Source organism: Lycorma delicatula, chromosome 4, assembly GCF_047948215.1.
Source record: "Lycorma delicatula isolate Av1 chromosome 4, ASM4794821v1, whole genome shotgun sequence".
NCBI classification, from domain to species: Eukaryota; Metazoa; Arthropoda; class Insecta; order Hemiptera; family Fulgoridae; genus Lycorma; species Lycorma delicatula.
This window is the reverse complement of record NC_134458.1, coordinates 194744515-194771194: the sequence shown is the minus strand read 5'-3', so window position 1 is coordinate 194771194 and position 26680 is coordinate 194744515. Positions and strand designations below refer to the sequence as shown.

The 26680-nt window shown below is 32.0% G+C and overlaps 1 protein-coding gene across 6 annotated transcripts in view; it reads left to right on the top strand.

Moving 5' to 3' along the window:
- Positions 1-26680, top strand: part of LOC142323005 (uncharacterized) — a 381529-nt gene that overhangs the window by 332625 nt on the left and 22224 nt on the right. For all 6 annotated transcript variants that reach the window (XM_075362100.1, XM_075362099.1, XM_075362102.1 and 3 more), the window contains 2 exons: positions 15388-15483; positions 19814-20005. In XM_075362100.1, the coding sequence (XP_075218215.1) occupies positions 15398-15483; positions 19814-20005 (278 nt within the window). In that variant the 5' untranslated portion in view covers positions 15388-15397. The remainder of the gene's footprint in view (positions 1-15387; positions 15484-19813; positions 20006-26680) is intronic.

The window sequence follows — 26680 nt, the reverse complement described above, 5'->3', positions numbered from 1 at the left end:
ATACCACTCAGATACGCAGTATAAAGCTGTTTCCGTACTTAAATGTCATTCTGTATATTTACTTCATTTAACATTTCCTTTACTTATTAGTATTTACTACACACAAATGCTTTTATGTATAGTATTAATTAAAAGAGTGTTAAAAGAATTGTTACTTCCACTTATAAGTTAATATATTGATTCATTTTTAAGGTAGCTTTGGACCGACCTTAAAAAAACTTTCTTTTACTTTTTACGGTAACAATACAATTGTACTCGGTCAAAATTTTACTGTTTGAACACTGTTACTTTTTACATCAAGCCTGAATTTAAAAACATTCAAAATAAAAAAAAATTCCTTTTGGTACGCCGGAAAGCGGAGGTAGATTTTACCGGTGCTAAGTAGGGGATAAAAAAGATTTCCACCTTAAAGTTAAGAAAAACTTCAAATTTACTCAAGACGACAACGGTTGCATGTTTAGCATACGACAAACCCCTTCTTAGAATCACAGCTATATTTTCATCATCCCTTGTCGTAAGGGTTGGTCACATCAAAAATTGTTTCAGACAAAAGTTTTAGGTAATGTTTAGAGGACTAACGACCACTTTAAACCGATTCGATACTGTGCCTGTTAAGGTAGGTATGATTTTTTTTTGTGTTCAAAACCCAATTTTTTCCACCCCCTGGACCAGTAGTTGGTGATATTCAAAAACTTTAGTTAGTCAAGTTCAAGACCCTTACCCAAAGAATAGAAGGAAACTTTAAACGAATTTGATATTTTAGTTAATAAGAAAGTTATAGCGATGTTTTGTTTTTTTCGAAAAAGCCCCCACTTATACCCCCATGGTCCGATTTTGCCCATTAACGAACTCAACCAAGATTTTGGGTCGTTACATTTTATGTATCAATTTGAAAGTGATTGGCGCAAAATTATGCCAGTTATCGTGTCCACAAGAAAGTGCAATATATATGTATATATATATATATATATATATATATATATATATATATATATATATATATATATATTAAATGTATAAATAAACTTTTGAACTGTCGGTGTTTTTGGGGTCTAGGGGATGTGAAACGCGAAGAAATGTCGAAATTTTCCGGAAGTCGATCATGATACCCATTAAAATAAATAGCTTTCTTATGAAATCTACCTAAATTGTACGAATCGTTAATTTATGGCCTTCTTTCCTGTGTTTTTTCTTGTCAATCTTTTTTCAACTAAATGCTGCCTTATTTTTTTTTTTTCTTCTCAGTAGATTGTTCAAATTTTTTAAAATGCTTAAACACGGTTTTCCTTTAATTACTAGTAATTTACCCCTTAGTGAGTTGTTTAGGACATTCGCGTCGCACAGGCATCTTGGGAGAATATGCAGCTTGCACGTCGATCAATTTTTCTGATATTAGCCCTTTCAATCGACCATTTTTGGCTGCATCTGTTATATTCCCTGCCTTTTGGAACTTTTCGTATAGCCGTTTGATGGACGACTTGTTTGGTATATCCACACCATACTTTTCTGTGGAGGTATTCTTGGTGTGAGCATAACTGGCACATCTAATGTATTGGGAGACAATGAATATTCTCAGCTGTATTGTGTAACCCATTTTTCCTCAATTAAACATGCAACAAAAGAAGGAAACGTTCTTCCATAAGGCTGCATTACTTTTTGAAAACTTTACATTTACCTGATCTAACATCTCTGTTGTCAGGTTTCTCTTTTCTATTTTGTTATTATTTATCTTAGGTTATCAGTTTAGTTACTTTTATTATTATTATTTTATGTGTATTCTCTTTTTCTATTGTTAGTGCAGTTATTATTTTTGTACACATTCATTATTGTAAAAACGTATTATACTAAATGAGAATATTGTATTACTCTTCTAAGTGCATTTTATAGAAATAACCTTCATGTCATACTTCATATGTATTTAATTAAGTTTGATTGTGTACGTTTTTGATATGTGTTCTTAATTTGTTAATTGAAATAAATGGATAAATTAAACTAGATGCTTCAGAATAATTGTACCAATTCCAGGTTGACTTGTTCAGTTATGTAGTAATATTAAATCTTTTTAGTTATGACTTTCCCGTCTATATAGCAGCTATAACTGTATAGAAGGGAAAGTATGGTGATCGGTCAAAATTGGGCGTATCCGGTTTTCACCGAATCTTGATGAATTGACCCCTAAGGAAACCAGAAAACCGAAAAATAGCATCGACAATTTCCGCGACAAAATGTGCGTACTTATGTATGTTTGTATGTTGGTGTGTAAATCGCCTTATATCACCAGAACTACTTGACCGATTTACACCAAACTTGGCTATAATATTTCTATAGTAGAAACGTTGATACTATTAAATTATCAAATCCAAAGGTTAGGAGGTGGGGCTTGCAGGGGAGAAAAACGAAATCGTTTCCAGATTTTGCATAATTAACGTTTTTTTTTGCCAATTTTGTGAATATTAATAAACAACTTTTGTAAAAAAAATTTGCTAAATTTCACTCCCACCATTAAAATGATTTTAATATTAAAGCCTTATAGAAGGCACTACAAGGAATGATTTTCGTTGCATTTTTAAAAATATTTTTGTGAACAGTTATAAAAACAATATCTGCGTAAAAATTTTTTTGATATATTGCACCCCCATTTAAAAAAAAAATAGTAATCATTTTAAAACGTTCTAGAAGGCAGTACATTGGGTCTTTTTCGTTGCAGATTTTTTCTATTAGCATCTCGTTGGATCCACAAATTTGTTCCCCATCTGGGGAACAAATGGGATGTGGGGTGTGTACGGGGAGGTGGCTGGGGTCTTAACTCACTCACCTCCCTTTACAAACCCCGCTTTACGGCCGGACTACTACTGTAGTCGCTTGTTATGTTGTGTCGTCACAGATGAGCGGTAGAATTAAATAAATGAATAATATTTTAAGTGTACAAATTTATTTAAAGTGCCCGCTAGTACTGCCACACCCACACGAAAAAAATACGGTATGCAGCGCGCTTTAGTTAGAATCTTTGAATGAAATAAACAAAAAAATATTGAATTAAATAAAATGATAAATATTCTAAATTAAGTTGTGTGTGTATGTGTATGTAAGCCGTGCATCAGAAAAAAGCCGCGTGAAGGGAAAGTCCTATAACTGTGTTGTCAGCTTTTTTCTAACTTAAAAATTGATGAAATAAAAAAAACGGCTGTGTTAAAAATTGTAAAAAGGAACAAGTTGTGTAGAAAATTTTTGAAGTTGCTAAATTTAATGGTGAATAGAAAATGGGTCAAATATTAACATAGGGAAGGATTGGCATTCGAACCCCGCTTAATAATTTTTAAGTAAAATAAACGAACGAAAGGAAATTTTCAAGATATATAGAAGAAAACACATTTGAAAATTAGATGATCATTAATGAAAAAGTAGAACAAATTTTTTTTCTTACTTCATTCTTGTTTAATTAAAACTAATTCAGACTTGTAAAAGAAAGCTTAAAATTACTATTGAAGTGTTTTAGTGAAAGAACAGTAACTTTCTTTAGAATAAAGCTCATTCAAAATCATTTGAAAAACTTTATAATCTGGGAATTATAACAGTTAATTTAAAAGTCTAAAACCTCTCTCGCTCTCTCTCCGTCTGTCTGTCCGTTTGTCCGTTCTTCCGCGCGCGCATGTGTGTGTGTGTTTGTGCATGTTTTACACAAGATAGAGAAGAAGAATACGAAGTTGTTATTGATTATTTATTTAAAAGTGGCAAACTCTGTAACCAAAAGTCTTTCTTAGTGTTATGTAATCACCGTTTTACAAAATCTTTAAAGTTTTTTTCCTTAAGAACCTTTAAATTTTAAATATAATTTAATCAAAAGTTAGGACTGCTAGAAAATTATAATAACTGATGAAATTTGAAAATGACAAATTAAAATAATGAATTAAATGTTTTTTTTTTAGTTTTTAATTTGTTTTTTGCTTTCGTCAAACGAAAGGTAAATCATTTGTCTGATATTCATCAAGTTAATACAACTGCTATATTTGATAGTATAATGTATTCCGTCATCGGGGAGTGGTAGCACCTATACCTTTCATCTAGAAAGTTCTGGGTTTAAATCGCAATCAGGCTTGCGTTATTCATATGCTTAAAATTCATCTTCGTAATATCCTCTAATCGGTTTTCTAGCCTAAACTTTCCAGAATAAATAAATAAAATTAAAATAATTTTCTAAACGGGAAGTAATTGACCATTCATAATTCAAATTCTGAATTCTTGACAACTGTGTGGAAAAAGCTATTTGAAAGAAATGTAAAGCTAAAAAATGTAGTATTTTTTATTCAGACTTTCAAAACTAATCTTCTAGTAATTTTTTATCAAAATTAGTTTGAATATCTGAATGATATAAAGCTATGTAATATTATATATTACAAACAAAAATATAACTTTGTATGTATTTGTTTGTTAAAATTACTATAGGACTACCAAAAGCAATGGCGGCTCGTAGCTAAAATTAGTGGGGGTGCTGCTCCAAAAAAATTTTTCTGGGCCTTGAAAAGGCCATGGTAAAGTTTTCTGTAAAATAAAAGAACCGGAAAAAATGAATCAAATAGATTACCTGGAAAAGCAGGATAATAATCTAAATCTACACTTTATCACATTTAAGAATTAGGTTTTAAAGCACATTGTGCTTAAAAACCGCATTCGATTTAATAAAATGTCAATACAAATAATATTTTTTTAGTATTATTAAATAATAAATTAATAAAATGTCCGCTTAAAAACAATATAGTTCAAAAATTTAATTTAATTAAATTAAATTAATTTAATTTAAATTTCTATGTACATAGAAACAAATACGTAGTTGGTTTTCACTAATTACCTTCTCTTTCGCCCTTCCAGCGTGTTTTCGGACAAATTTGGCAATCAAAGAACCCTTGCTTTCCGTCATCTTCTGATCACTACTGAAAAAACAACTAAATCACTTTCGTATTCCTTCCACCGACTAAACTAGAAAAGGGAACGAACAAGAAAAGTTGCATACATACGCGGAGTAAAAAAAAAACAAAAAACTACATTCCACCAGCACGCCAGGGTCGGCACTGCGGGAGCCACAGCGCTCTCTCTCCCTCGCAGCCTCGCGTGCAGCTTCCTATGTGTGCCTGCGCACAACAGCCAAACACCACACCGCTGGAACTGTGAAGCGCACAGTTCCATACAAAAGTTTTTGTATCATTTTCATAAACAGGGGATGGCTACTGACATTAATCCTAACAATTATACATTCTACAAATGTAAAGAAAGAATTTAAAAAAGAGGACTATTATATTAAATGTTATCTACAATATCAACTGGAAATAAGGGATGCTGCAATTCTACAGTGCCCATACGCGAGCCGCTACTAACCAAAAGGAGGAAATTACTTAATATGTGTTTGTATACATATATATATATATAATAATAATAATAATAATAATATAAAAATGTTAAGTTCGTTTGTGTACGGCTTCAAAAACTCAAAATGTTCTGCACCGATTGAGCTCAAATTTTAGCACGATATATAACCCGCATCAAAGATTGTTTTCATCTATTTTTAATAAATCTATCTATCTATTTTTAATTTTGAATTGTAAACAAAGGAAAACCAACCAGATCAATGCAAGATGGCCGCTGTCAAACACAACGACCAATCACAAAGAGCCCGTATGGCCGTTGCTAATGTAAACAAAATCACAACTGATTAAGTAACACATTTCTTTGAATTATATTTAACAGCTAAAACATTTCTTATAGCCCAGATAGACTTAAGACTATGCAAACAAAAAAAATCAAAATAACCAAATACACAGAAAATAATATCCCTACATAATGACCAAAAATCCTTTGTTAGGTTAATTTTTTACATATATATGAACAAACAATTGTTTTTTGGTCATTTAGCGTTCTTTGCTATGTAAAAGCAAAGAACAAATTTCACAAATAGTAACACTGAAACCACACAACTAAGTATTCGTTTTTTAACCTCCGAAACCACCGTTATGCATTGCTTCAGATGATGATATGAATGATTTATAGCGTATGAAAATGCCATGCCTGACCCGGATTCCAACTCGGAACCACCGGATTAAAGTCCGAGACGTTACCACTCGCGCCACGGAGGCCGGCAAACATAATCGTTAGGAGCCGAATAAAAACACGACTTACCAATATGGCGTTGTGTGTGAAACCAATTTTATACGGACTATAATTACTTTTAATACGCGAAACCCATTGTAATGATTGAACATTAACTTAATAAACCTCTTCAAAAATTATTCCTTTTGAACTAAGCTGCATTTTGATATCATTTTTTTATATAACACGGCTGGAATTCTTTTCGTTTAATGATAAGAAGCGTTGTCGAAGACAATAACCGAATTCTCTTCCAAAGGACATAATACACCGCTAAACTATTTCTAAATAATTCAAATTCGGGTACTTTTTTTACGAATCGCGTTTTTATAAAAATCTCACCTTTTTCTCAATTGACCTGCGGGGTTTTGTTTTCTTTGGAGACCATAATTCATTAGTAGATTCATACTCGAGAATCACGTTGTACACTGAAGCAGCACAACTTCTACTTACGTTAGCAGTTTATTAACATCTGATATCAACGCCGTTTGATTATTCTGTAATTTGTAAGCATTACTCTGCTTTTGTAAGCATTTAAAATGATGTGTTTTTTGCACGACTTAAGGGCTTTTTTTCGCAGCCCACAAATCGTTATATATAAAAATGTTAAGTTCGTTTGTCTACGCTTCAAAAACGCAAAATGTTCTACACCGATTGAGCTCAAATTTTAGCACGATATATAACCCGCATCAAAGATTGTTTTTATCTATTTTTCGCATCAGTCACATACCCGCGACCACGATAAAACAGTTTTTTTAACGGTCAGCTGTGTACCAGTGACCGCGCCATCTGCCAGAAGCGAGGGGAACACTCGCCATACTAGCTAACGACAACCGCAGTCACATGTGAAACAATACCTGTTCCCAATTAGATTGTTTATTAACAAACAAAAAAAAGTATCCACTTGCATCTGATTCAGATTATTATACAATCTGAATTAAATATTCACTTTAATCAAGGTACTTTTGTGTGATCGTGTCGTGATTGAGCTGCGCCTTTCACCAAGCTCTGAATTTATTAGTAAACGACCAACAGTGGGATATATGTATTAATGACGCGTGCAACACTGCACATCCAAACCAAATTCGCGTATTATTCGCAATTATATTGACCGCTTGCTTCCCTTCATCTCCCACAGAGTTATGGGAAAGATATCGATCGCATATGGCTGAGGATATTTTGCATATAATACGCCTAGAAAATATGACCAGGAATTTACAGAAGGCATTTACAACGAAGCATTGATAAATATTGAAGACAAGTGCTTAGCTATTGCAAATAAAGTTCTTAGTCAATTGGGAATGCCAGCAGCCACCCAAGCTGCGATCGCTTCATTTGATGTGGATTTACGCCGTGAACAGTGTTACAGCATTGGTGATCTTCAGTAATATGTTCAATCAAACATTCCCAAATTAACGCGTGAACAGAAAGGCATTTATGATCGCATAATGCAAATGATAAATGACGGAGTTGGGGAGACCTTCTTCTTGGATGTGCCAGGAGGAACTGGGAAAACATTCCTCATTAGATTGATTCTAGCAACGGTTCAATCAAAAAATGTCAATTATCCTGTTGCGGAATATTAATCGGCCAAAACTCTGCAACGGCACGCGACTTGCAGTTAAGAAATTGATGAATAACGTAGTGGAAGCAACGATTTTAACGGGGCCTTTCAAAGGTGAAGATGTCCTCATTCCTCGAATACCCATGATCCCAACCGATACACCATTTTAATTTAAAAGATTGCAATTCCCAATTCGATTGGCATTTGCAATCACAATCTATAAAGCTCAAGGTCAATCTTTAGAATTGTGTAGTTTAGGATTTAGATGCGGATTGCTTATCACATGGGCAACTGTATGTTGCGTGTTCCCGTGTCGGCAAACCAGATAGCCTTTATATCTACGCAAACAGTGGAAAAACAAAAAATATTGAATATCCACAAGTATTGCAAAATTAAACTTCTATGAAACGTATGCTTTGTTTTGTTTCTCATTTCTCATCCATGCAACCACAATGTGCCACAGCGAAGCGTGACGGGTACAGCTAGTATATAATAAAGTTTAACGATAAAATAATGAGACTGATGAAAAAAATATGGCACCCTGCGGGTTGTCACACTTTGCTTTCACAGTCCATCTTTGACCTTGCTCTTCCTGCCACTAATATAGTCCTTGGCGGCATATTCGTACAACCTCTTAGTTACGCATGAGACTATCGATTAATTTCTTTAATCGACTAATTAGTCAGAGATTAATTTCTATAATCGACTACTTCGATTAATATTAGTCGGACCGCTTGTTCAAGTGGAGTGGACACGCAACCAATGTAAATACAAGACATTATTCGAATACATAATTCTTCGACTGATGTTAGTCGGAAAAGAAAATAATAATAAACAAGCCGCACCCATACGCCACTCAGATGTCGCCGGCTTTGTTCTTCATTGTGCAATTAATTAAAAAATTGAATCTTCCCTCCCATTACTAATATTCCACCTCACGTAAATTAAAAGACGTATCGTCTTATTTAGTGCAACCTATCTTATACTGTACGGCAGTGTTTCTCAACCTGAGCGGTGTGCCCCGCTAGGGGGCGTGATAACACTAAATGGGGGCGCGAACATATTGAAGAAAATATTATTAAAAAACTTATTAATTTACTGAAAGGAAAGCAAAACAAAATACATTCTGACATAATAAATAATAAAATACACATTTACACTGATATAATACACTTATAAATAGGATTGTATCGGTACTGCACAATGCATTTAATAATTAACTTATCTATACTAAATTAAAAACAAATATAATAATTATTAGTGATTCCATTGGTCCTTTCTTCCAGATCAAACTTTTTCAAAGGAAGGTTTTTTTGTCTTCCTGTTTAGCTTCCGAGAATCACCGTCATTTATTACTTCAGAGGATGAATGAGGATGATATGTATTAATCGCTTGCATTAATCGTAAATGATGTTATGTAAATGAACGTATTGAAGATGAAACAATTTTTTTAATTCCCATCACTTCATTAAAAAGAAATAAAATATTAGTTTGCAAGAGATTATAGCTGCTAATAAAACACAAAAAAACACGAACAGTAGGAAAGTGTTGCAAATGTGGAAACAAAGATTTGTTACATAAAACAGAAATAAATTCGATTGCTAAAATTGTTATTCTACAATTAGAACTATTTGAACTAACAGATGGAGAAATAAAAAAAAAGTTCATTTAGTAATAAGAATATAAAAAGTGAGTCCAAGGATACGATAAAAATCAAGGGCTACACCTATAAAGTAATTAAGTGCAATATTACACACGGATTTCGATTCGTGAAGGTCATTATACCAGTTTTATTAAAAAAGGAAAAATATGGTATGAAGTGAATGACTATCAACAAAATAAATTGGCTGAGAAATTCAAAAAACGTATATTTGTTTGTTCTAGAAAAGCAATAAATTTTAATAATAAATTCATAAGATAACAATCAATAATTCATTAAAAAAAAAAAATAAATAAAAGAATAATCTAACAAAACGCAGTGATATCCAAAAAAATTACAATGAATTGTAAACTGTACGGTAAAAGTCTCGCAGATATCATTTCTTCCGCTCAGAAAAAAAATTCTCTAATACAAATAAAACTGTTTTTAACAAAATGACACCGATACCAAAAATGGTAAGACATTACATTTCTATTATCAAAATTTGTTATTAATTTAGAATTTAAAAAAAAAAAGAAAAAAAGTTAAATATATGCAATAGACAATAGATATACAATAATCGATAACAAACAACATTTAAGCGTTCCATACAATAAGAAAAAAAGAGAAAAATTTGTTACCAAACTCTTACCGGCCCGATTTCATTTATATATAATACATATCACACTTACAGAAATAATACAATACTTAATTATTCGTTGGTTAACAAATGAATTCGAGCCGATAAGAGTATTTTAACAAAATCTTCTATTTTTTGCTTATTATATGGAACGCGTAAACATTGTTTGTAATCGTTTATTATTGTCTATTACATATATTTAACATGTTTTTTTTTTTTAAAGAAAATTCTAAATTAATAACAGATTTTTATAATAAAAATGTAGTGTCTTTCCTGTTTTGATATCAGTATCATTTTGTTAAAAACAGTTTTAATGATATTACAAGAATTTTTGTTTTTTGAACGGAAGAAATAATATCTGCGAGACATATAAATCTACTGCCGTGAATATTTAATACCGTGAATCGCAATTAATACGCAAATTACAACATACACATTCACGGTAGATTCGATAGCGATAGAAAGATCGACTCGGCTGAGACTAACTGGAATTGAACGAGGTGCAGCATTTATACACGTTTCCGCAGACGTTTCAGAATGTTCGAGACAAATTGGAACTTCTCGCGAAGCCGCGAGAATGTCCGATATGGTGGACATAAGAAAGAGAGCAATAGAGAGGCATCAATTCTGGTTTTGCAAATGCAGCGGATCGGTGTTGGTGTTGCCAAATATAAATAAATTTACTTATTCTTGGTAATTTGTAAGGTTTGTAATAAAGGACGTAGTGTAGCTTTACCGTCAAAATACATTATTATTGTATACATTGTTATTGTATGAGAGGGGAGTGCGATGAAAATTATGAATGAAAATTGGGTCGCATATACTGAAAGTTGAGAAACGCGGTGTATTTAATTATAATTTCTGCTCTTTGTATTTGCTGGGCAGTAATAATTTTCTGTGATTATTTAAAAACTATTTATTATTTATTAAACCATTTATTATTTTGCAACTATTCTTTGGTGCAGTGTATTTGGTCTGGTACATAAATAAAATATTTTATTCTCGTAATTATAAATTAGTTCTTCTGCCCCGTTAAAGATTTTTACGAGTTGCTGGCCGTTCCGTTAGTTTTTTTTTTTAAGATGAATAAACTATGCGGTATTTGAAATTATTTTGAAAACAATTTTCCAAAAACAACAATATGTAAAGTATGTAAAAAAACCCAAAATATCGAATAACACCTGAAATTTAAGAGAACACCTAAAACGAAAACACGTAGGTGTTTACAAAACTGAGATTGTACCACCACATACTGAAGCTAATTTTGAAATAACTGAATGTTTCGATTCCACGGGAGAGCCGAGCTGTCAGAAAATCGTTCAAAGATTGCAAATAGAGAGGATAATCAGTCCATTGCATTCATATCAACTTCCGTTATCTGTGTTATCTTCAATACTTTCTAAATATTTAACCCAGTCGTTTCTGAAATACAAATCTAAAGATTTGTCTGTAAAGAAGGTTAATAAAATTGATAATTTAGCGGCATAAATGATTTTCAAAGATTTACAGCTCTTATCTGTTGTAGAAGGTGAAGGGTTTAAAAAATTGTTATAAAAACTCAAGCTGCGCTACACCTTACCGAACAAAAAAAAAGTGAATGAATTCTCTTATGCCAAACATTTATAAAATTCAAAATCATTGGTTAAAAACATATTTTATATTTCTATAACAACGGACGCTTGGACATCAAAAAGTACGGTTTCTTTTCTGACCGTAACTAATCGTTTTTTTGAACTAGGACGGTCTGAGTTAATATCCTTCATTTTATGTACAAAAACGTTGTAAAAAAATCATACCGGACAGTATTTGGCTGAAAAATTGAAAGAGGTTTTCCTTGCAGTGATTTCGGATGGGAGCGCTAATATGAAATGTGCCGTAAAAACCTTACGTTTCTCTAACATTCCGTGAGGAGCTTAACGTAGTAGTAAATGATGTGATTTCACAATGAGATGGGCTACTATATTTAATTAAAACATGTACAAATATTGCATCGCATTTCGTACATAGTGTAGTTGCAGCTGATAAATTAAGACTGGTACAGCACAAGTGGGGAAAAGAGAATTAAAATTAAAAGCTGACGTTGTTATAGGGTGGAATTCAACGCTGATATATTTAAAAGGTTAACAGAACTGAGGAAACCCGTGTCGGCTATGTTCAATGAACCCTATAACAAATGTTCAATGGGATATGTTAACCGAATGTGTAAATTTACTTAAAAACATTCGAGCTTGTGATAATAGAAATATCTGCCGAAAATTATCCCACCTTATCAAAAAATCGTTCTTTGCTACAGGAATTCTGCATAGAGTTAATCAGAAAACTGTGACTTTTTTCTTATGCAAAAAATTAAAAAATGGTTTATTTTCTGGGATTAGCAACCGCTTGGGAAACGTGGAAAAAAATAAAATTATTGCATCCACACTTCTAGATCCCCGGTTCAAAAAAGCTTCTTTTAGGAATGACAGCAACTTAAAATAAGGTAGATTCTTTGACAAATGAATTGTCTTTCTTACTAAAATCAAAGAACAACATCTGAAGAACTGGATGGAAAAAATCCCAATAAACATTAAAAGACATCGGATTTATGAAATACTTTAGTAAAGTCAAGAAATTTCAAAAAGTGTGAAATCTTCTACCAGCTCTTTAATTACTCTGAGGCAATATTTTGAGCAACCGTATGAGAACAGGCTCGCGAGTTGTATAACATTTTGGATGAAATATAAAACGAGTTTCCCACAGTTGATAGCTACAAAATATTTACATTCCTGGGACTTCTGTACCGTCCGAAGAGTTTTCTCCAAAGCAGGCTGAAACCAAAAAATGCTGACATGCCAGTTTTTTTTTAAATAAAATGCTTAGAAACAGATTACTCCAGAAACACCTGTTTTATGGTAATTTATCTAATAGCTAATTTTTTTATGTTACTTCTTGCATTTTTAATATTATTTATCCTTTTCTTTTTATTTTAGTAGTATGCATACTATTCTTTCATATTATTATTTATTTGGTTTAAGTACGGCGCCGTACGTTTTTAGCTAAATGTAAAAGATGTGCTATAAGTTAGAAAATTTAAATACAGTATAAATATTGATTTTTTAATTTAGTACTGCCTCATTAGTAGACTATAATTTATTATTAAAACATGTGTTTAATAAAAGTGTGTGTTACCGTCATTAATGGAAAAAGTCAGCAACGGAAAAATGTCAAAATTAGCAAGTAAATTAACAGGTGAATAATAAATATGTGTTAATTTAACTGTAAATATACAGTATTTATAAACACTGAGAATTTGCTATCTAGAAGTACAGTTTTATTTAAATCAAATGCCTGACTGCGTTTAGAATATTTTCGAAATACAAACGTATCGCAGAGTTTAAGTACCGGTGCATATACGTACCTCATTCTGTGAAATTAGGTATAATGGTGATATTTTATGGTGGCATGGCATATTGAAAGATATTTTTTTTAATTAGCGTACTTGCTTACGCAGTATTTTTTCCTTGTTTAGCTTTTTTCCTTGTTTAGCCTCCGGAAATTACCGTTCACGTATTACTTGAGAGTATGAATGAGAATGATAAGTAGGAGTGAAAATGAAGTGTAGTCTAGTACAGTCTCAGTTCGACCATTCCTGAGATGCGTGGTTAATTGAAACCCAACCGCCAAAGAACATCGGTATCCACGATCTAGTATTCAAATCCGTATAAAAGTAACTGCCTTTTTTAGGGCTTGAACGCTGGAAAGTATTGTTCAATGCTAGTGTATTTAAATTAAACGTTTGGAGGTGGAGGTGACTGTAAGTGGTGGAGAGGTGGAGTCAGCGTGGTGGGCTGTCGCTAGATACGTTTGGTATGGAATGAAACTTAAACAAGTGTTTCAACTTTCTATAGCAGTTAATAATGTTTTCGACTAATTTGTAATTCAATGCATAAGCAGTTTTATTCGATCGACTTTTATTGTTAGTGTGTGTTAATCCTAAGCAATGACTAATTTTCAAAATCAGTCGACTAATATTTATGTGTCGTTAAATTAGTAGACTAATTTTAATCGAACTACTCCCATGACTAGTACAACCACTCAGTTATGAGTAGTGATGTTATTAGTGAACATATGTTTTGGTCTCTTGTCACAGAAACGGAATCGCGAAATATTGCGCAGCGCTATACCATTTCTCTTTGTGTAAAACTCTGTGAGAATGCGATGACAACTTATGGTAAGCTTCAGAAGGCTTTTAGAAATAAGGTTATGTCAAGAACTCAAATTTTTCGTTCGCATAAAATGTTTTGTGAAGGCAGATTCAATGTTGAAAACGAAGACAGGAGTGGAGGACCATCAACCTCACGGATAGGCGTCAAATAATACGGAAAGACGGCCAGGGTGCGTGAAATCGTACGATCCGATTGAAGATTATGAAAATGATTGCAGAAGTGAACTTCAATCGAGAAACTGTTCGCCAAATAATATCACATGATTCTGGCATGCGAAAATGGTCCCGAAAAATCGCACAGAGCAACAGAGAGATGCACGGAAAAGTGTCTGAAAGTGATCTGAACTAGTACGAGTTGGATTTTTCATCACGATAATGCGCCATCTCATGTTGCATATCTGTACAGGATTTTTTAATCTCAAAACGTATTTCAGTAGTACCATAGCCACCTTATTCACCAGATTTCGCTTCGAGTAGCCTTTTTTTATTACGAAGAGTCAAAGTGGTGGTAAAGAAACCATTTTCAAAAAACATAATATGTCCAAAACGCTGTAACAAGGGTCTTAGACAACATTCCAGAAATGTTACCAGCAGTGGCAGAAGCAGTGAAGTAACTATGTACAAGCAGAACGGAACTACTTTTGAAAGAAATTACACTACAGCTGACTAAAAACATAAGTAAAAATTTTTATCTCATCAGTCTCATTTTATTGTTGCAAACAATAAATTGAATCTCTCTCTATTTTTTCTTTGAATTAAAATTACAGTTTTACAAAATGAGAAAATTATAGATATTTATTCAATTTTAATGTAATAAGATATGAACCAAATTCTTTGACCTGGTCCACACACACTTCATTAAAGTCTTGGATCATGCCCAGCTCCTATAATTAGAAAAATCTTTCAATTCCTACGAAGTTCAAAATAACTATGATAATTCTTAATAATAGTTGTGTTGTTTAATTATTAATTCTAAAATAATAATTAAAACAGCTAATACATACTTGTGCATTGAAGTAAGTAAAAATAACTTATCAAAATACTAGATTAACCTATTGTAAGTAAAGCTCCTTATAAGTCAATGTCCAGGTGAAATTTGGAATTTCCAAAGATTGATCTCTTTAGACATCATAAATAAATACAATTTTATTTGAGGAAACCATGTTTAGAAATCTTTTATTTACAATGATTGTTTTTGTTACCAGAGAACTCATTATGGAAAAGCAAGAAAGTCTTATAAATACTGTTTCAATTTTTCCTGGTGGAGATTCCTTGAATCAATCTGCGATTCCCTTATTGAGGTAAGTTTTATAATATTATGGCCTTATAACTTTTATCAGTTATCAATGTAATCACTTTCTCCTGAAATACACTTAAATAATCACTCCTAAGAAAGTTTTATTTTGTAAATTTAGATGTTAAGTGCAATAAAGATTTTATTTCAACCATTTTAGAATTTTGTCTAGTCTATTTTGTTAATAATGTAGATTGTAGGAGGCTCAACATGCTTGCCTTACCCAATGTGCGCCACAGCCAGTAGAAAACCTTTGTTTTTCAACCGACAGTGTCTCTGAGAATTGATTGTCTCCTTCCTTCTTCCTACATACTATACTTTTCAGCCACCACCCTGGTTCCATTTGTAATATCATTCTAATGTCTCCTACTCATCAGCAGGGCTCTAACTTCTTTGTTGAGGTTCTGAATAAGAAACACTTCTCTGGGTAATCAGTTACTACCTTAACAAGTTACGTTAGTGAAGCAGGTGATCTATTGGCTTTTGGCTCTTAGCATTTCTAGCTGACCTGATGTAGTGACTGACCTAATTCTAATTATCTACCTGTAAAAAAAGGATCAAGATTATTGAAAGTGATGTCGTAGAGGGATGTATATGAATAAACATAGACTTAATTATAATTATTATACATGTGTTCTAATGATGTAGTGAATTAAATGATTAGTAAAAAAGGTTAGAGACCCTTTCCATGAATTATAAATCAAATAATTCATAAATCAATTAAATAATCTGAGGTTGCTTGATATCACCAATGACTAGTTAATTCCTATACTAATCATGAAACATTGGAGTTTTGGGGATCTTGTTGAGATTGTGGAGAGCCATTTTCGGATTTTTACCATCTTATGTTAGACTCTTGTGGTTTTTCTTGCCATTAATCTTTCACTGCATGATATTTTATAATTAAAGAAATTTTTTTTCAAATTCTATATGTATAATATAGCTGCAAAAAAAATAATAATTAAAAAATTTATTTCAATATTTTACCCATAAAAAACCCAAAAAATGAATTTTTCTAAAACTAGAACATCATGCTATATGCCTGAAATATGCTAAATTTATTTGTTCCATTTACGGTACTTCACGATGTGAATATCTCAGTTCGAGTCTGAAGTATAGTAGATAAATTAAAAATTAAATGTACAATGTTAAAAAAACTTAGATTGTGAATAAACAAAATTAAATAATAAGCTAATCACTTATTTTAAACTTTTTCAAAGAAGTAATATATTAGGCCTAACTTATTTACAAAATTAATCTTAATAATAGTGCACTTATCAATGAATATCACAGTTTTACAACACATTTGTATAAAATTTTTTAACCCGCATAGTTTTAGTTTATGGATTTTTTTATTATTTTTAAAATATTTAAAATTGTTGAACATTTTCTTCTACATGTTTTAAGAAGTTGGTCTAAGTAATTGATAGAGTAAAAACCAATATTTACAAAACAAATCACAAATAGCTTGCATAAATTTTTACAGAATATGAAAATTTTTAAAACAATTATTGTTTTTATTAAAACAGAGTTGTTTTGTGTTGAGAGAATATCAAAATAACTAATTTCTGACTGCTGTGCTAACTAGCTAATGCCAGGTCTCCTACTCTAATCCACCAGGTTGGTGAAATGATGAACTCATCATTGCAAATCAGCTGATTTTGAAGTTGAGAGTCCTTAGGTTCAAATCCTAGTAAAGACAGTTACTTTTATACGGATTTTAATACTAGATCATGGATACCAATGTTCTTTGGTGGTTGGATTTCAATTTACCACACATCTCACGAATGGTCAACCTGAGACTGTACAAGACTGCAGTTCATTTACATTCATACATATTGGTTGATGTTCTGCCTGTCTGGGTCCAGCGCGCTCTATTGCGAGCGGCTGGCGAGTTGGAACACTCGGCAAGAGGAGGTTGAAGTGTATGCATCTGATGGACGTCGCATTTCCCTTTAACAGGTCATATCAAAGTTGTAATGCATACCTACAATTAGTTTTGTGTTGTCTTTGAAGTATATTTTTGTATTAATAATGTATTGTTATTGTTTTTAAATTAAATATTAGTTGATTCACGCATCCAGTGATTAATTACCACACCTATACAGTCCACTTAGACATTTATGTTATGATCGTCCACATATCATCCTCAGAAGTAATATCTTACTGTGGTTCCGGAGGATAAACAGAAAAAAGAGACAGATACACACTGTGTATCCAGAAATGAGTAGATTTAGTTATTTGTAGGGTAACATATCAATCTAGTATTTCTGTGGGCTTTGTGTTCTGATGTGCAACTTTACATTCATCTCAGTGAATAAGTTAATGAGAAACTATTTCAATGCTCACATTTCATAATAAACCTGACATGGGATGTTGGTTATTTTTAAGAATGGTTTTGTCATTTTTAGAAGGAACTGTTGATTTTTCAGGTTACCTAAAACCATTATAGTTTTTACTTTTTATAAATAAAACATTATTACTTTTGTACAATGGTTAAACAAAACATTTCTTTTAGGGATTAATATAAAAGTTGTATATTTTGAAGAAGTTACTTTTTGTGTGATAAAAGGTTTAAAAGAAATTGTGGTCTGCATAATCCTTAAGAAATATGTTGCTGTTATTGAAAATTTAAGAGATTTTTAATCAGATAGATGAAAGGGAAAGTGTATGAATACCACACTTTGGATAATGTTTTTGACCACATCTTAAACAGTTATAAACAATAAATAAAAAATGAATTTGTAACAGAAACTCTGAATTTACTCATAGAGATTCTTCTTTTCTTCTTATTTCTGTATAGCCTGTACAACCACTGAAAGGTATTACTTCAGAGGATGATGTGTATGAGTGTAAATGAAGTGTAGTATTGTACAGTCTCAAATCGACCAACCACCTAAGAACACCGGTATCCACTATCTAGTATTCAAATCCACATAAAAGTAACTGCCTTTACTAGGATTTGTATTTTAGAATTCTCAACTTTGAAATTAGCTGATTTGCGATGAGGAGTTCATCACTAGACCAACCCAGTGGGTTCATAGAGATTAATCATCTGGTATTCTACCTGATGGCAGATCCCTTACACCACTGCTGTCTCCACTTTATTTCCTAAGCCTTCTCCTTTGTCCCTTTGTAGTTTCCAATCTTCACCTTACCTATTAAGTTAATCCCTTTTCCTCACTTACTCTCTCTTTCTTTTTCTTTTTTTTTCTGTTGTAGTCTCCGGAACCACTGAAAGGTATTACTTCAGAGGATAATATGAATGAATATAAATGAAGTGTAGTCTTGTGCAGTCTCAGGTTGACCATTCCAGAGATGTTGGTTGACTGAAACCAAACCACTAAGGAACATTGGTATCCATGATCTAGTGTTCAAATCTGTATAAAAGTAACTGCTTTTACTAGGATTTGAACTTTAGAACTTTTAATTTTGAAATCAACTGATTTGTGATGATGAGTTCACCACTAGACCAATCTTTACTTTCCCCTTCTATTTACCCTTCCAGTGCAGTTCTCAAGATTCCACTCCCTCTAACCACATATCCAAATAACAAACGTAGTACCACAAGAAACTAATCACAAATATAAGACTAAAATATAACTCTAAGTTCTAAATATTCATTAAATAATGTCACATCATAACACTAAGGACTACCTAATCAGAACTAATAACAGTAATATGCTACATGGAGTGACACATAAAATCTAAGATGATACCAGTAAAAATTTCACAATTCTAATTAATACAATTTAAATTTGATTCGGTTAATTGTATTTTTCTTGTGTGTTGGAGCGGCACATATGGTTAATTTTATTCTTTCTGTGCATGAGGTTGATAGCTTGAAGCCTTGTTGAACCAATTATATTCTAACACTCTTATTTATGGTTTTTTGATCTTACTACTGACTTCCACATTCTTATATTAGATTGTAATTAATAATATATCTTGTCTTGATACTCTCTGGATCTGTACACTCATTGCATAAACAATTGATGTATCTAGTTAAAGATCTCAAATCAATAAAGTTGCACTAAATATCTGGAAACTTTAAATACCTCAGATCAAGAAAGCTATACCAAATATCTGTATCTGGAGACTTTAAACACTTCTAATCATAGGAACCAATCTGTCAATGATTTTTTTTAAATGGATTTATTATTTTGTGTAATTTTCATCCCTGATCTTCATGGACAACTAAATTCTTGAAAAAGAGAAAATATCCAGTTTAATTGATAAAATTTGTATAAATTTAATACATTTTGTTTTTAGTTTATATAAAATAATGTACAATCAGTCTCTTTATCTTGTTAATATGAATGATTTTTTTTTTTCAGAGATAAATTGATAATTACTAAACTAGTTATAAATCAAAGTAATATCATTAATAATACTAATACTACAGAAGATATAGTGTTTGATACGACATTAGGTATTTGTGAAAATATTCCATCAAATTTAGTTATTGAAATATTATACTCAGACACCCAATACAGTGGAAAATACATTGTACAAGGTATTGTTGCCAGGTAAGTTAGTATTCATCTTTAAATAAATTTCTTTTTAGCAGATTCATTTAGTTAGTTACCCTTCAATTAAGATGTAGACAATCAGTTCACAATCACATAATTTGATACATCATTTTCTTATTCATTATCACATATTGCAGAGTTTTTCTGTAATATGTCCTAACCTATTACATAGATGCACTTTAGTGTCTTCAGGAAGAAAAACTTATTTTTTCATGCAACTGAAGTGTTCAATGCAAAATTACTGATTAATAATGTGCTTCTTACATCCAAGTAAAAATTACCTGAAATGGTAAATTGTTTTACAATAATGTAATATTGTGAACGGTTACAGGGTCTACGTTTTTCTTCCTTTTTTTTGTTAACCTCTGGGAACACTGTTAGCTGTTGCTTCAGATAATGAGATGAATGACATTTTTTTAGCATGTGAAATTGCCATGCCTGACCAGGATTCAAACCTGGGACCTCCGAATGAAAGGCCAAGATGCTATCACTCACACCACAGAGGATGGCACAACTTGTCTACTTATTATAATAAAACTTTAAAATGTTAAGAACTACCTATCATAAATTTTGATATCATTTAAAATTTATATAATTATTACAAAATAGTTTAAAAAAAGATTTTTTTTCAATATTTTACTCCAGAACTTAATAAAATGTTATTTATCTTTGTTTGCTCGAATTTTTTTTTATGAACCCACCATGTTGGTCTAATGGTGAACTCGTCATCACGAATCAGCTGATTTTGAAGTTGAGAGTTCTAAGGTTCAAATACTAGTAAAGGCAATTACTTTTATACAGATTTGAATATTAGATTGTGGATACTGATGTTCTTTAGTGGTTGGTTTCAATTAACCACATATCTCTGGAATGGTCAACCTGACACTGTATACAAGACTACAATTCATTATTTACATCATCCTCTGAAGTATTACCTTACGGAGGTTCGGGAGGCAAAAAAGAATATATATTTATATACTTTTTTAGAATCATTGTAATAAGGATAAAATCAAAACCTAAACCGACAACGATTGTTAACGTCTATATGCCTACAAGCGCCCATGATGATGATGAGGTAGAGTGTGTATACGAAGAGATTGATGAAGCAATTAAACACGTAAAAGGAGATGAAAATTTAATAATAGTTGGAGATTGGAATGCAAGCATTGGAAAAGGCAAGGAAGGAAATATAGAGGGTGAATACGGGCTGGGCAAAAGGAATGAAAGAGGGGACCGACTTATAGAGTTTTGCACGAAGTATAATTTAGTAATTGCCAATTTAAAAATCATAATAGAAGAATATACACTTGGAAAAAGCCAGGCGATACTGCAAGGTATCAGATAGATTATATCATGGTTAAGCAAAGATTTAGAAATCAACTCGTTGACTGCAAAACTTACACTGGAGCAGACATTGATAGTGACCATAATTTAGTGATAATGAAATGTAGATTGGGGTTTAAAATCCTGAAGAAAAGGTGTCAGATTAATCAGTGAAATTTAGAGAAGCTTGAGGAAGAGGAGGTAAAGAAGATTTTTGAGGAGGACATCGCAAGAGATCTGAGTAAAACAGATAAACAGATGAGGTAGAAAGAAAATGTAGAAGAATAATGGGAGAATGTTAAAAGGAAATTCTTAAATCATGAGAAGCAAACATAGGCGAAACAAAGAGAACTGGTAGAAAACCTTGGATTTCAGATGATATATTGCAGCTTATAGATGAACGTAGAAAATATAAGAATGCTAGTGATGAAGAAAGTACAAGGAACGATTGACAATTAAGAAATACTATAAACAGGAAGTGGAAACTAGCGAAAGAAGAGTGGATTACAGAAAAATGTTTAGAAGTGAAAAGAGAAGTGATCAGTGGTAAAATAGACGGAGCATACAGGAAAGTTAAGGAAACTTTTGTGGTATATAAATTAAAATCTAATAATGTGTTAAACAAAGATGGTACACCAATATATAATACGAAAGGTAAAGTCGATAGATGGGTGGAATATATTGAAGAATTATACGGAGGAAATGAATTAGAAAATGGTGTTATAGAAGAAGAAGAGGAAGTTGAGGAGGATGAAATGGGAGAAACGATACTGAGATCTGAATTTAAGAGAGCATTAAACGATTTAAATGGCAGAAAGGCTCCTGGAATAGACGGAATATCTGTAGAATTACTGCGCAGTGCAGGTGAGGAAGCGATTGATAGATTATACAAACTAGTGTGTAATATTGATGAAAAAGGGGAATTTCCGTCAGACTTCAAAAAAAGTGTTATAGTCATGATACCAAAGAAAGCAGGGGAAGATAAATGTGAAGAATACAGAACAATTAGTTTAACTAGTCATGCATAAAAAATATTAACTAGAATTCTATACAGAAGAATTGAGAGGAGAGTGGAAGAAGTATTAGGAGAAGACCAATTTGTTTTCAGGAAAAGTATAGGGACAAGGGAAGCAATTTTAGGCCTCAGATTAATAATAGAAGGAAGATTAAAGAAAAACAAACCAACATACTTGGCGTTTAGAAAAGGCATACATAGACCTAGAAAAGGCATTCGATAACGTAGACTGGAATAAAATGTTCAGCATTTTTAAAAAATTAGGGCTCAAATACAGAGATAGAAGAACAATTGCTTACATTTACAGGAACCAAACAACAACAGTAATAATTGAAGAACATAAGAAAGAAGCCGTAATAAGAAAGGGAGTCTGACAAGGATGTTCCCTATCTCCGTTACTTTTTCATCTTTACATGGAACTAGCAGTTAATGATGTTAAAGAACAATTTAGATTCATAGTAACAGTAAGGTGAAAAGATAAAGATGCTACGATTTGCTGACGATATAGTAATTCTAGCCGAGAGTAAAAAGGATTTAGAAGAAACAATGAATGGCATAGATGAAGTCCTACACAAGAACTATCGCATGAAAATAAACAGGAACAAAACGAAAATAATGAAATGTATTAGAAATAACAAAGATGGACCACTGAATGTGAAAATAGGAGGAGAAAAGATTATGGAGGTAGAAGAATTTTGTTATTTGGGAAGTAGAATTACTAAAGATGGACGAAGCAGGAGCGATATAAAATACCGATAAGCACAAACGAAACGAGCCTTCAGTCAGAAATATAATTTGTTTACATCAAAAATTAATTTAAATGTCAGGAAAAAATTTTTGAAAGTATATGTTTGGAGTGTCGCCTTATATGGAAGTGAAGCTTGGACGATCGGAGTATCTGAGAAGAAAAGATTAGCAGCTTTTGAAATGTGGTGCTATAGGAGAATGTTAAAAATCAGATGGGTGGATAAAGTGACAAATGAAGAGGTACTGCGGCAAATAGATGAAGAAAGAAGCATTTAGAAAAGTATAGTTAAAAGAAGGGACAAACTTATAGGCCACATACTGAGGCATCCTGGAATAGTCGCTTTAATATTGGTAGGACAGGTAGAAGGAAAAAATTGTGTAGGCAGGCCACGTTTGGAATATGTAACACAAATTTTTAGGGATGTAGGATGTAGGGGTATACTGAAATGAAACGACTAGCACTAGATAGGGAATCTTGGAGAGCTGCATGAAATCAGTCTAATGACTGAAGACAAAAAAAAAACTTTTATGAATTATAAAAATTACATTCATATCCATTTTACACAAAAAAGATGAAATTTTCACTAGTGCTTTATGAAGGCTTGAGATTTTAGATCAGATTTTATGAGCAGAAGGAGGCTTGGCTTTATAGTAATTTGCTAGTCACCGATTAGGTTTTATACACAACATAGGAAGCGGTGACTTCAAACAGTTTTACTAGACCAGAAATTCACTATCTCACTGAGACCTGATAGACAAGTAGCTAATCTGTTTGTTACTAGTGCCAGTGAGATGCCACAGAACGAGAGTGACAGTTGACCTATTGGGTCAGAGAAAATCTTCCTAATAATTTATTTTAAGTACAATTAAATGATTTTCTTTTACAGAAACAGTATTAGTCTGTAGATAAATTTCTCAATAATACTACAGAAGCCCCTGGATAAACCAAACTAATAAAAGTCTGTGGCTGTTCAAATTATGAATATCATGCATTAGATACAGGATAGTATATCAAGGCGAGTTTTAGAAGTCAAAATAAATACTGAAACTCTTTCTTTTAGTACACAAACAATGCTTTTATTACTGTTTTGATATTTAAAATTAATTTTATTATTGTTTCTTTAAAAAGTCAATGATTTTTGTCTGTTTCATTGAAGTTAGTGATATTTCTGCTGCATCTTTTCATATTTGAGCCAATGAAAGTAGTTTATGTAGTGGAATGTTGTTCTCTGTTGTCCACTGAATACAAATGTTAAAACATTTTACTGCTTCTTCATGCTTTATGTTCTTCACTCCTATTTCAATTTTATCCTCATCATTTTCATCTTACCCTTGTCGTACTGTTTCAATAATGTCATTGTCAAATTTAAGTTGGAAAAATAATTTTGTGTCTATGTTAATCCAGTTCATAATATCTCCTTTTGTTACTTCTGGTTTAAGGTTAACAGTTCTCGTCACTTTAATTAAAGCCTTGTCAATGGAATCCCAAGCAGCAAAAAGAGAAATCACAACATTTTTCAGGTTAATTTTTTTTAAGCACGCTACTATGTCATCATTTTGAGAAAAACTTGGAAAAGGTCTTTTCTGTATTTAATTCTAATTTGTTGGATCACATTTTGATCCAATGGTAATAAAATTGCTGTGCAATTTGGTGGCAAGAACATAGTGGTTTTTTTCAGTTTCACAGTCAACTGTTTACCATCTAGATATCCTGAACAATTATCAATTAACAACAGAACTTTCTCTACCAAATTTATGGATTTCATGTAACTTTTCACAGACAACACAAAACCGCCGTGAAACCATTTGTAAAGTATGTCAACATAACATTCATCCAAGCATTAACCTGATTTCTATATTCCACTAGCAATAAAAATTTTTTTAAACACCCTTGAATTTTTAGCTTTACCTATTACTAAAAGCTGTAATTTATGATTACCAGAAAAGTTAGCACAAGGAATAAATGTAATATGTTCTTTTGATATTTTTCAACCTGGAGCCGAAGCTTCAGCTTGATGAGCAAATTTTTATGAGGCCACAGCAAACCACTTTCATCTGTGTTATAAATTTGTTTTCCATCAGTTGTAGTTCTTCAATTTTTTGAAAAGTTTATTTTGAAATGACTCAACAACATTAGGACTGGAAGAAAGTTTTTTCATGTAATCTATAGGCAGCGTAAACGATACCTTATTTTAAATCCTTCCGACTAGCCATTGCTGGCTTTAAAGTCTTTGTCTGGGCAAAGTTCGGTTTGAATAAACTTTGCCTTAAATTTGATGATTTCTCGGGAGATTAGAGTATGACGTGATCTTTCCTGTAAGAACTATAAGTACACGGCCTCATCTATTGCAGTCGTCACCAAATTTCACTGTTCGCCGTTTGCTAGGCCCCAATTCAATTATGACAAGTATGACAGGAGTTTTTCTTTATTTTTTTTAGTTGATTTACAAACGTTAAATGTTTAAATGTTAAACATTAAAACGTTTTAGTTATTGTGAATTAGCTGGGGTTTGGATTTTAAATTTATGCTTCTGTAATTTGCAAATTATAAAAAAATTGATTTTTTCCATCTATTCAACATAAAAATGAATGTTGAAAAAGATTCTGTGTTTGGTCATACAATTTTCAATATTGTCTTCTAAACTATGAATTTTGTAGGTATTTTTACATGAAATACCTTCACTTGTTTACCTGAACACTATTTAATGCGTTTGTATTTTAAATAATTTGTGTTAACTGTAATCACATCTATCTTATATTTTATAACAAGCTGCCTGAGCCAGCTCTGCTAGCCCTTCAGGCAGAGAAAGGGTTACATTTTTATTGTTTAAAGTCAACTGGGCCGGCTTCGGCATCCCGGCAGTAGTTTTTTCATGGAGTAAATGATTTACATATAGAAGGAAAAATTTAAACCACAATTTCTGTGAAATTTTTTTATTGATATCCTATCCATTAACTCTCTGGGCTCTAGAAACATTTTACTAATCTGCCCCTCAACTCTTTTGGCCTACAATGCAGGACATTGCCATATTGTGCACAGCTCTGATTGATTATTATGTAGGCTGTCCCAATGATAGTGAATTTGATGTGATTTGTTTGTTAGGTGACATAGTTGTAACAGTTATAGGATTCTTTAATCCGAATATTAATATTTGTTTATTAAAGGGAAAGAAGATTTTGGCAAAACTACTCTATTTATGATAGCTGGAGTATTATGGAAGTGCTGGAGGATGTTTCACGAGTTAAAAGAACTACTGCTGGAATGTCTGTGGAAATTGTCAATTATGTTCAATCATCATACCTATTCAAAGCCAAGAAGATTAGAGTCTTGGATATTTAGGCTGCACCCCATATTATCTTGAATATCTCAAAGTTCAATGTAATTAAATAATCTGAAGAGCACTTAAGGAATAAAGTAAAGGGGGTAAATTATTCATGTTCTACTTAATTTTATATTTAAAAAATATATATATATATAACTGTTTTCCTCTCTTACATGAATTATTAAAGTAAGTAGATATTTTGTATATAACTTTTAAGGAAACATAAATGAGCAAATTTTTTAAATTAAATATAAATTTAGAAGT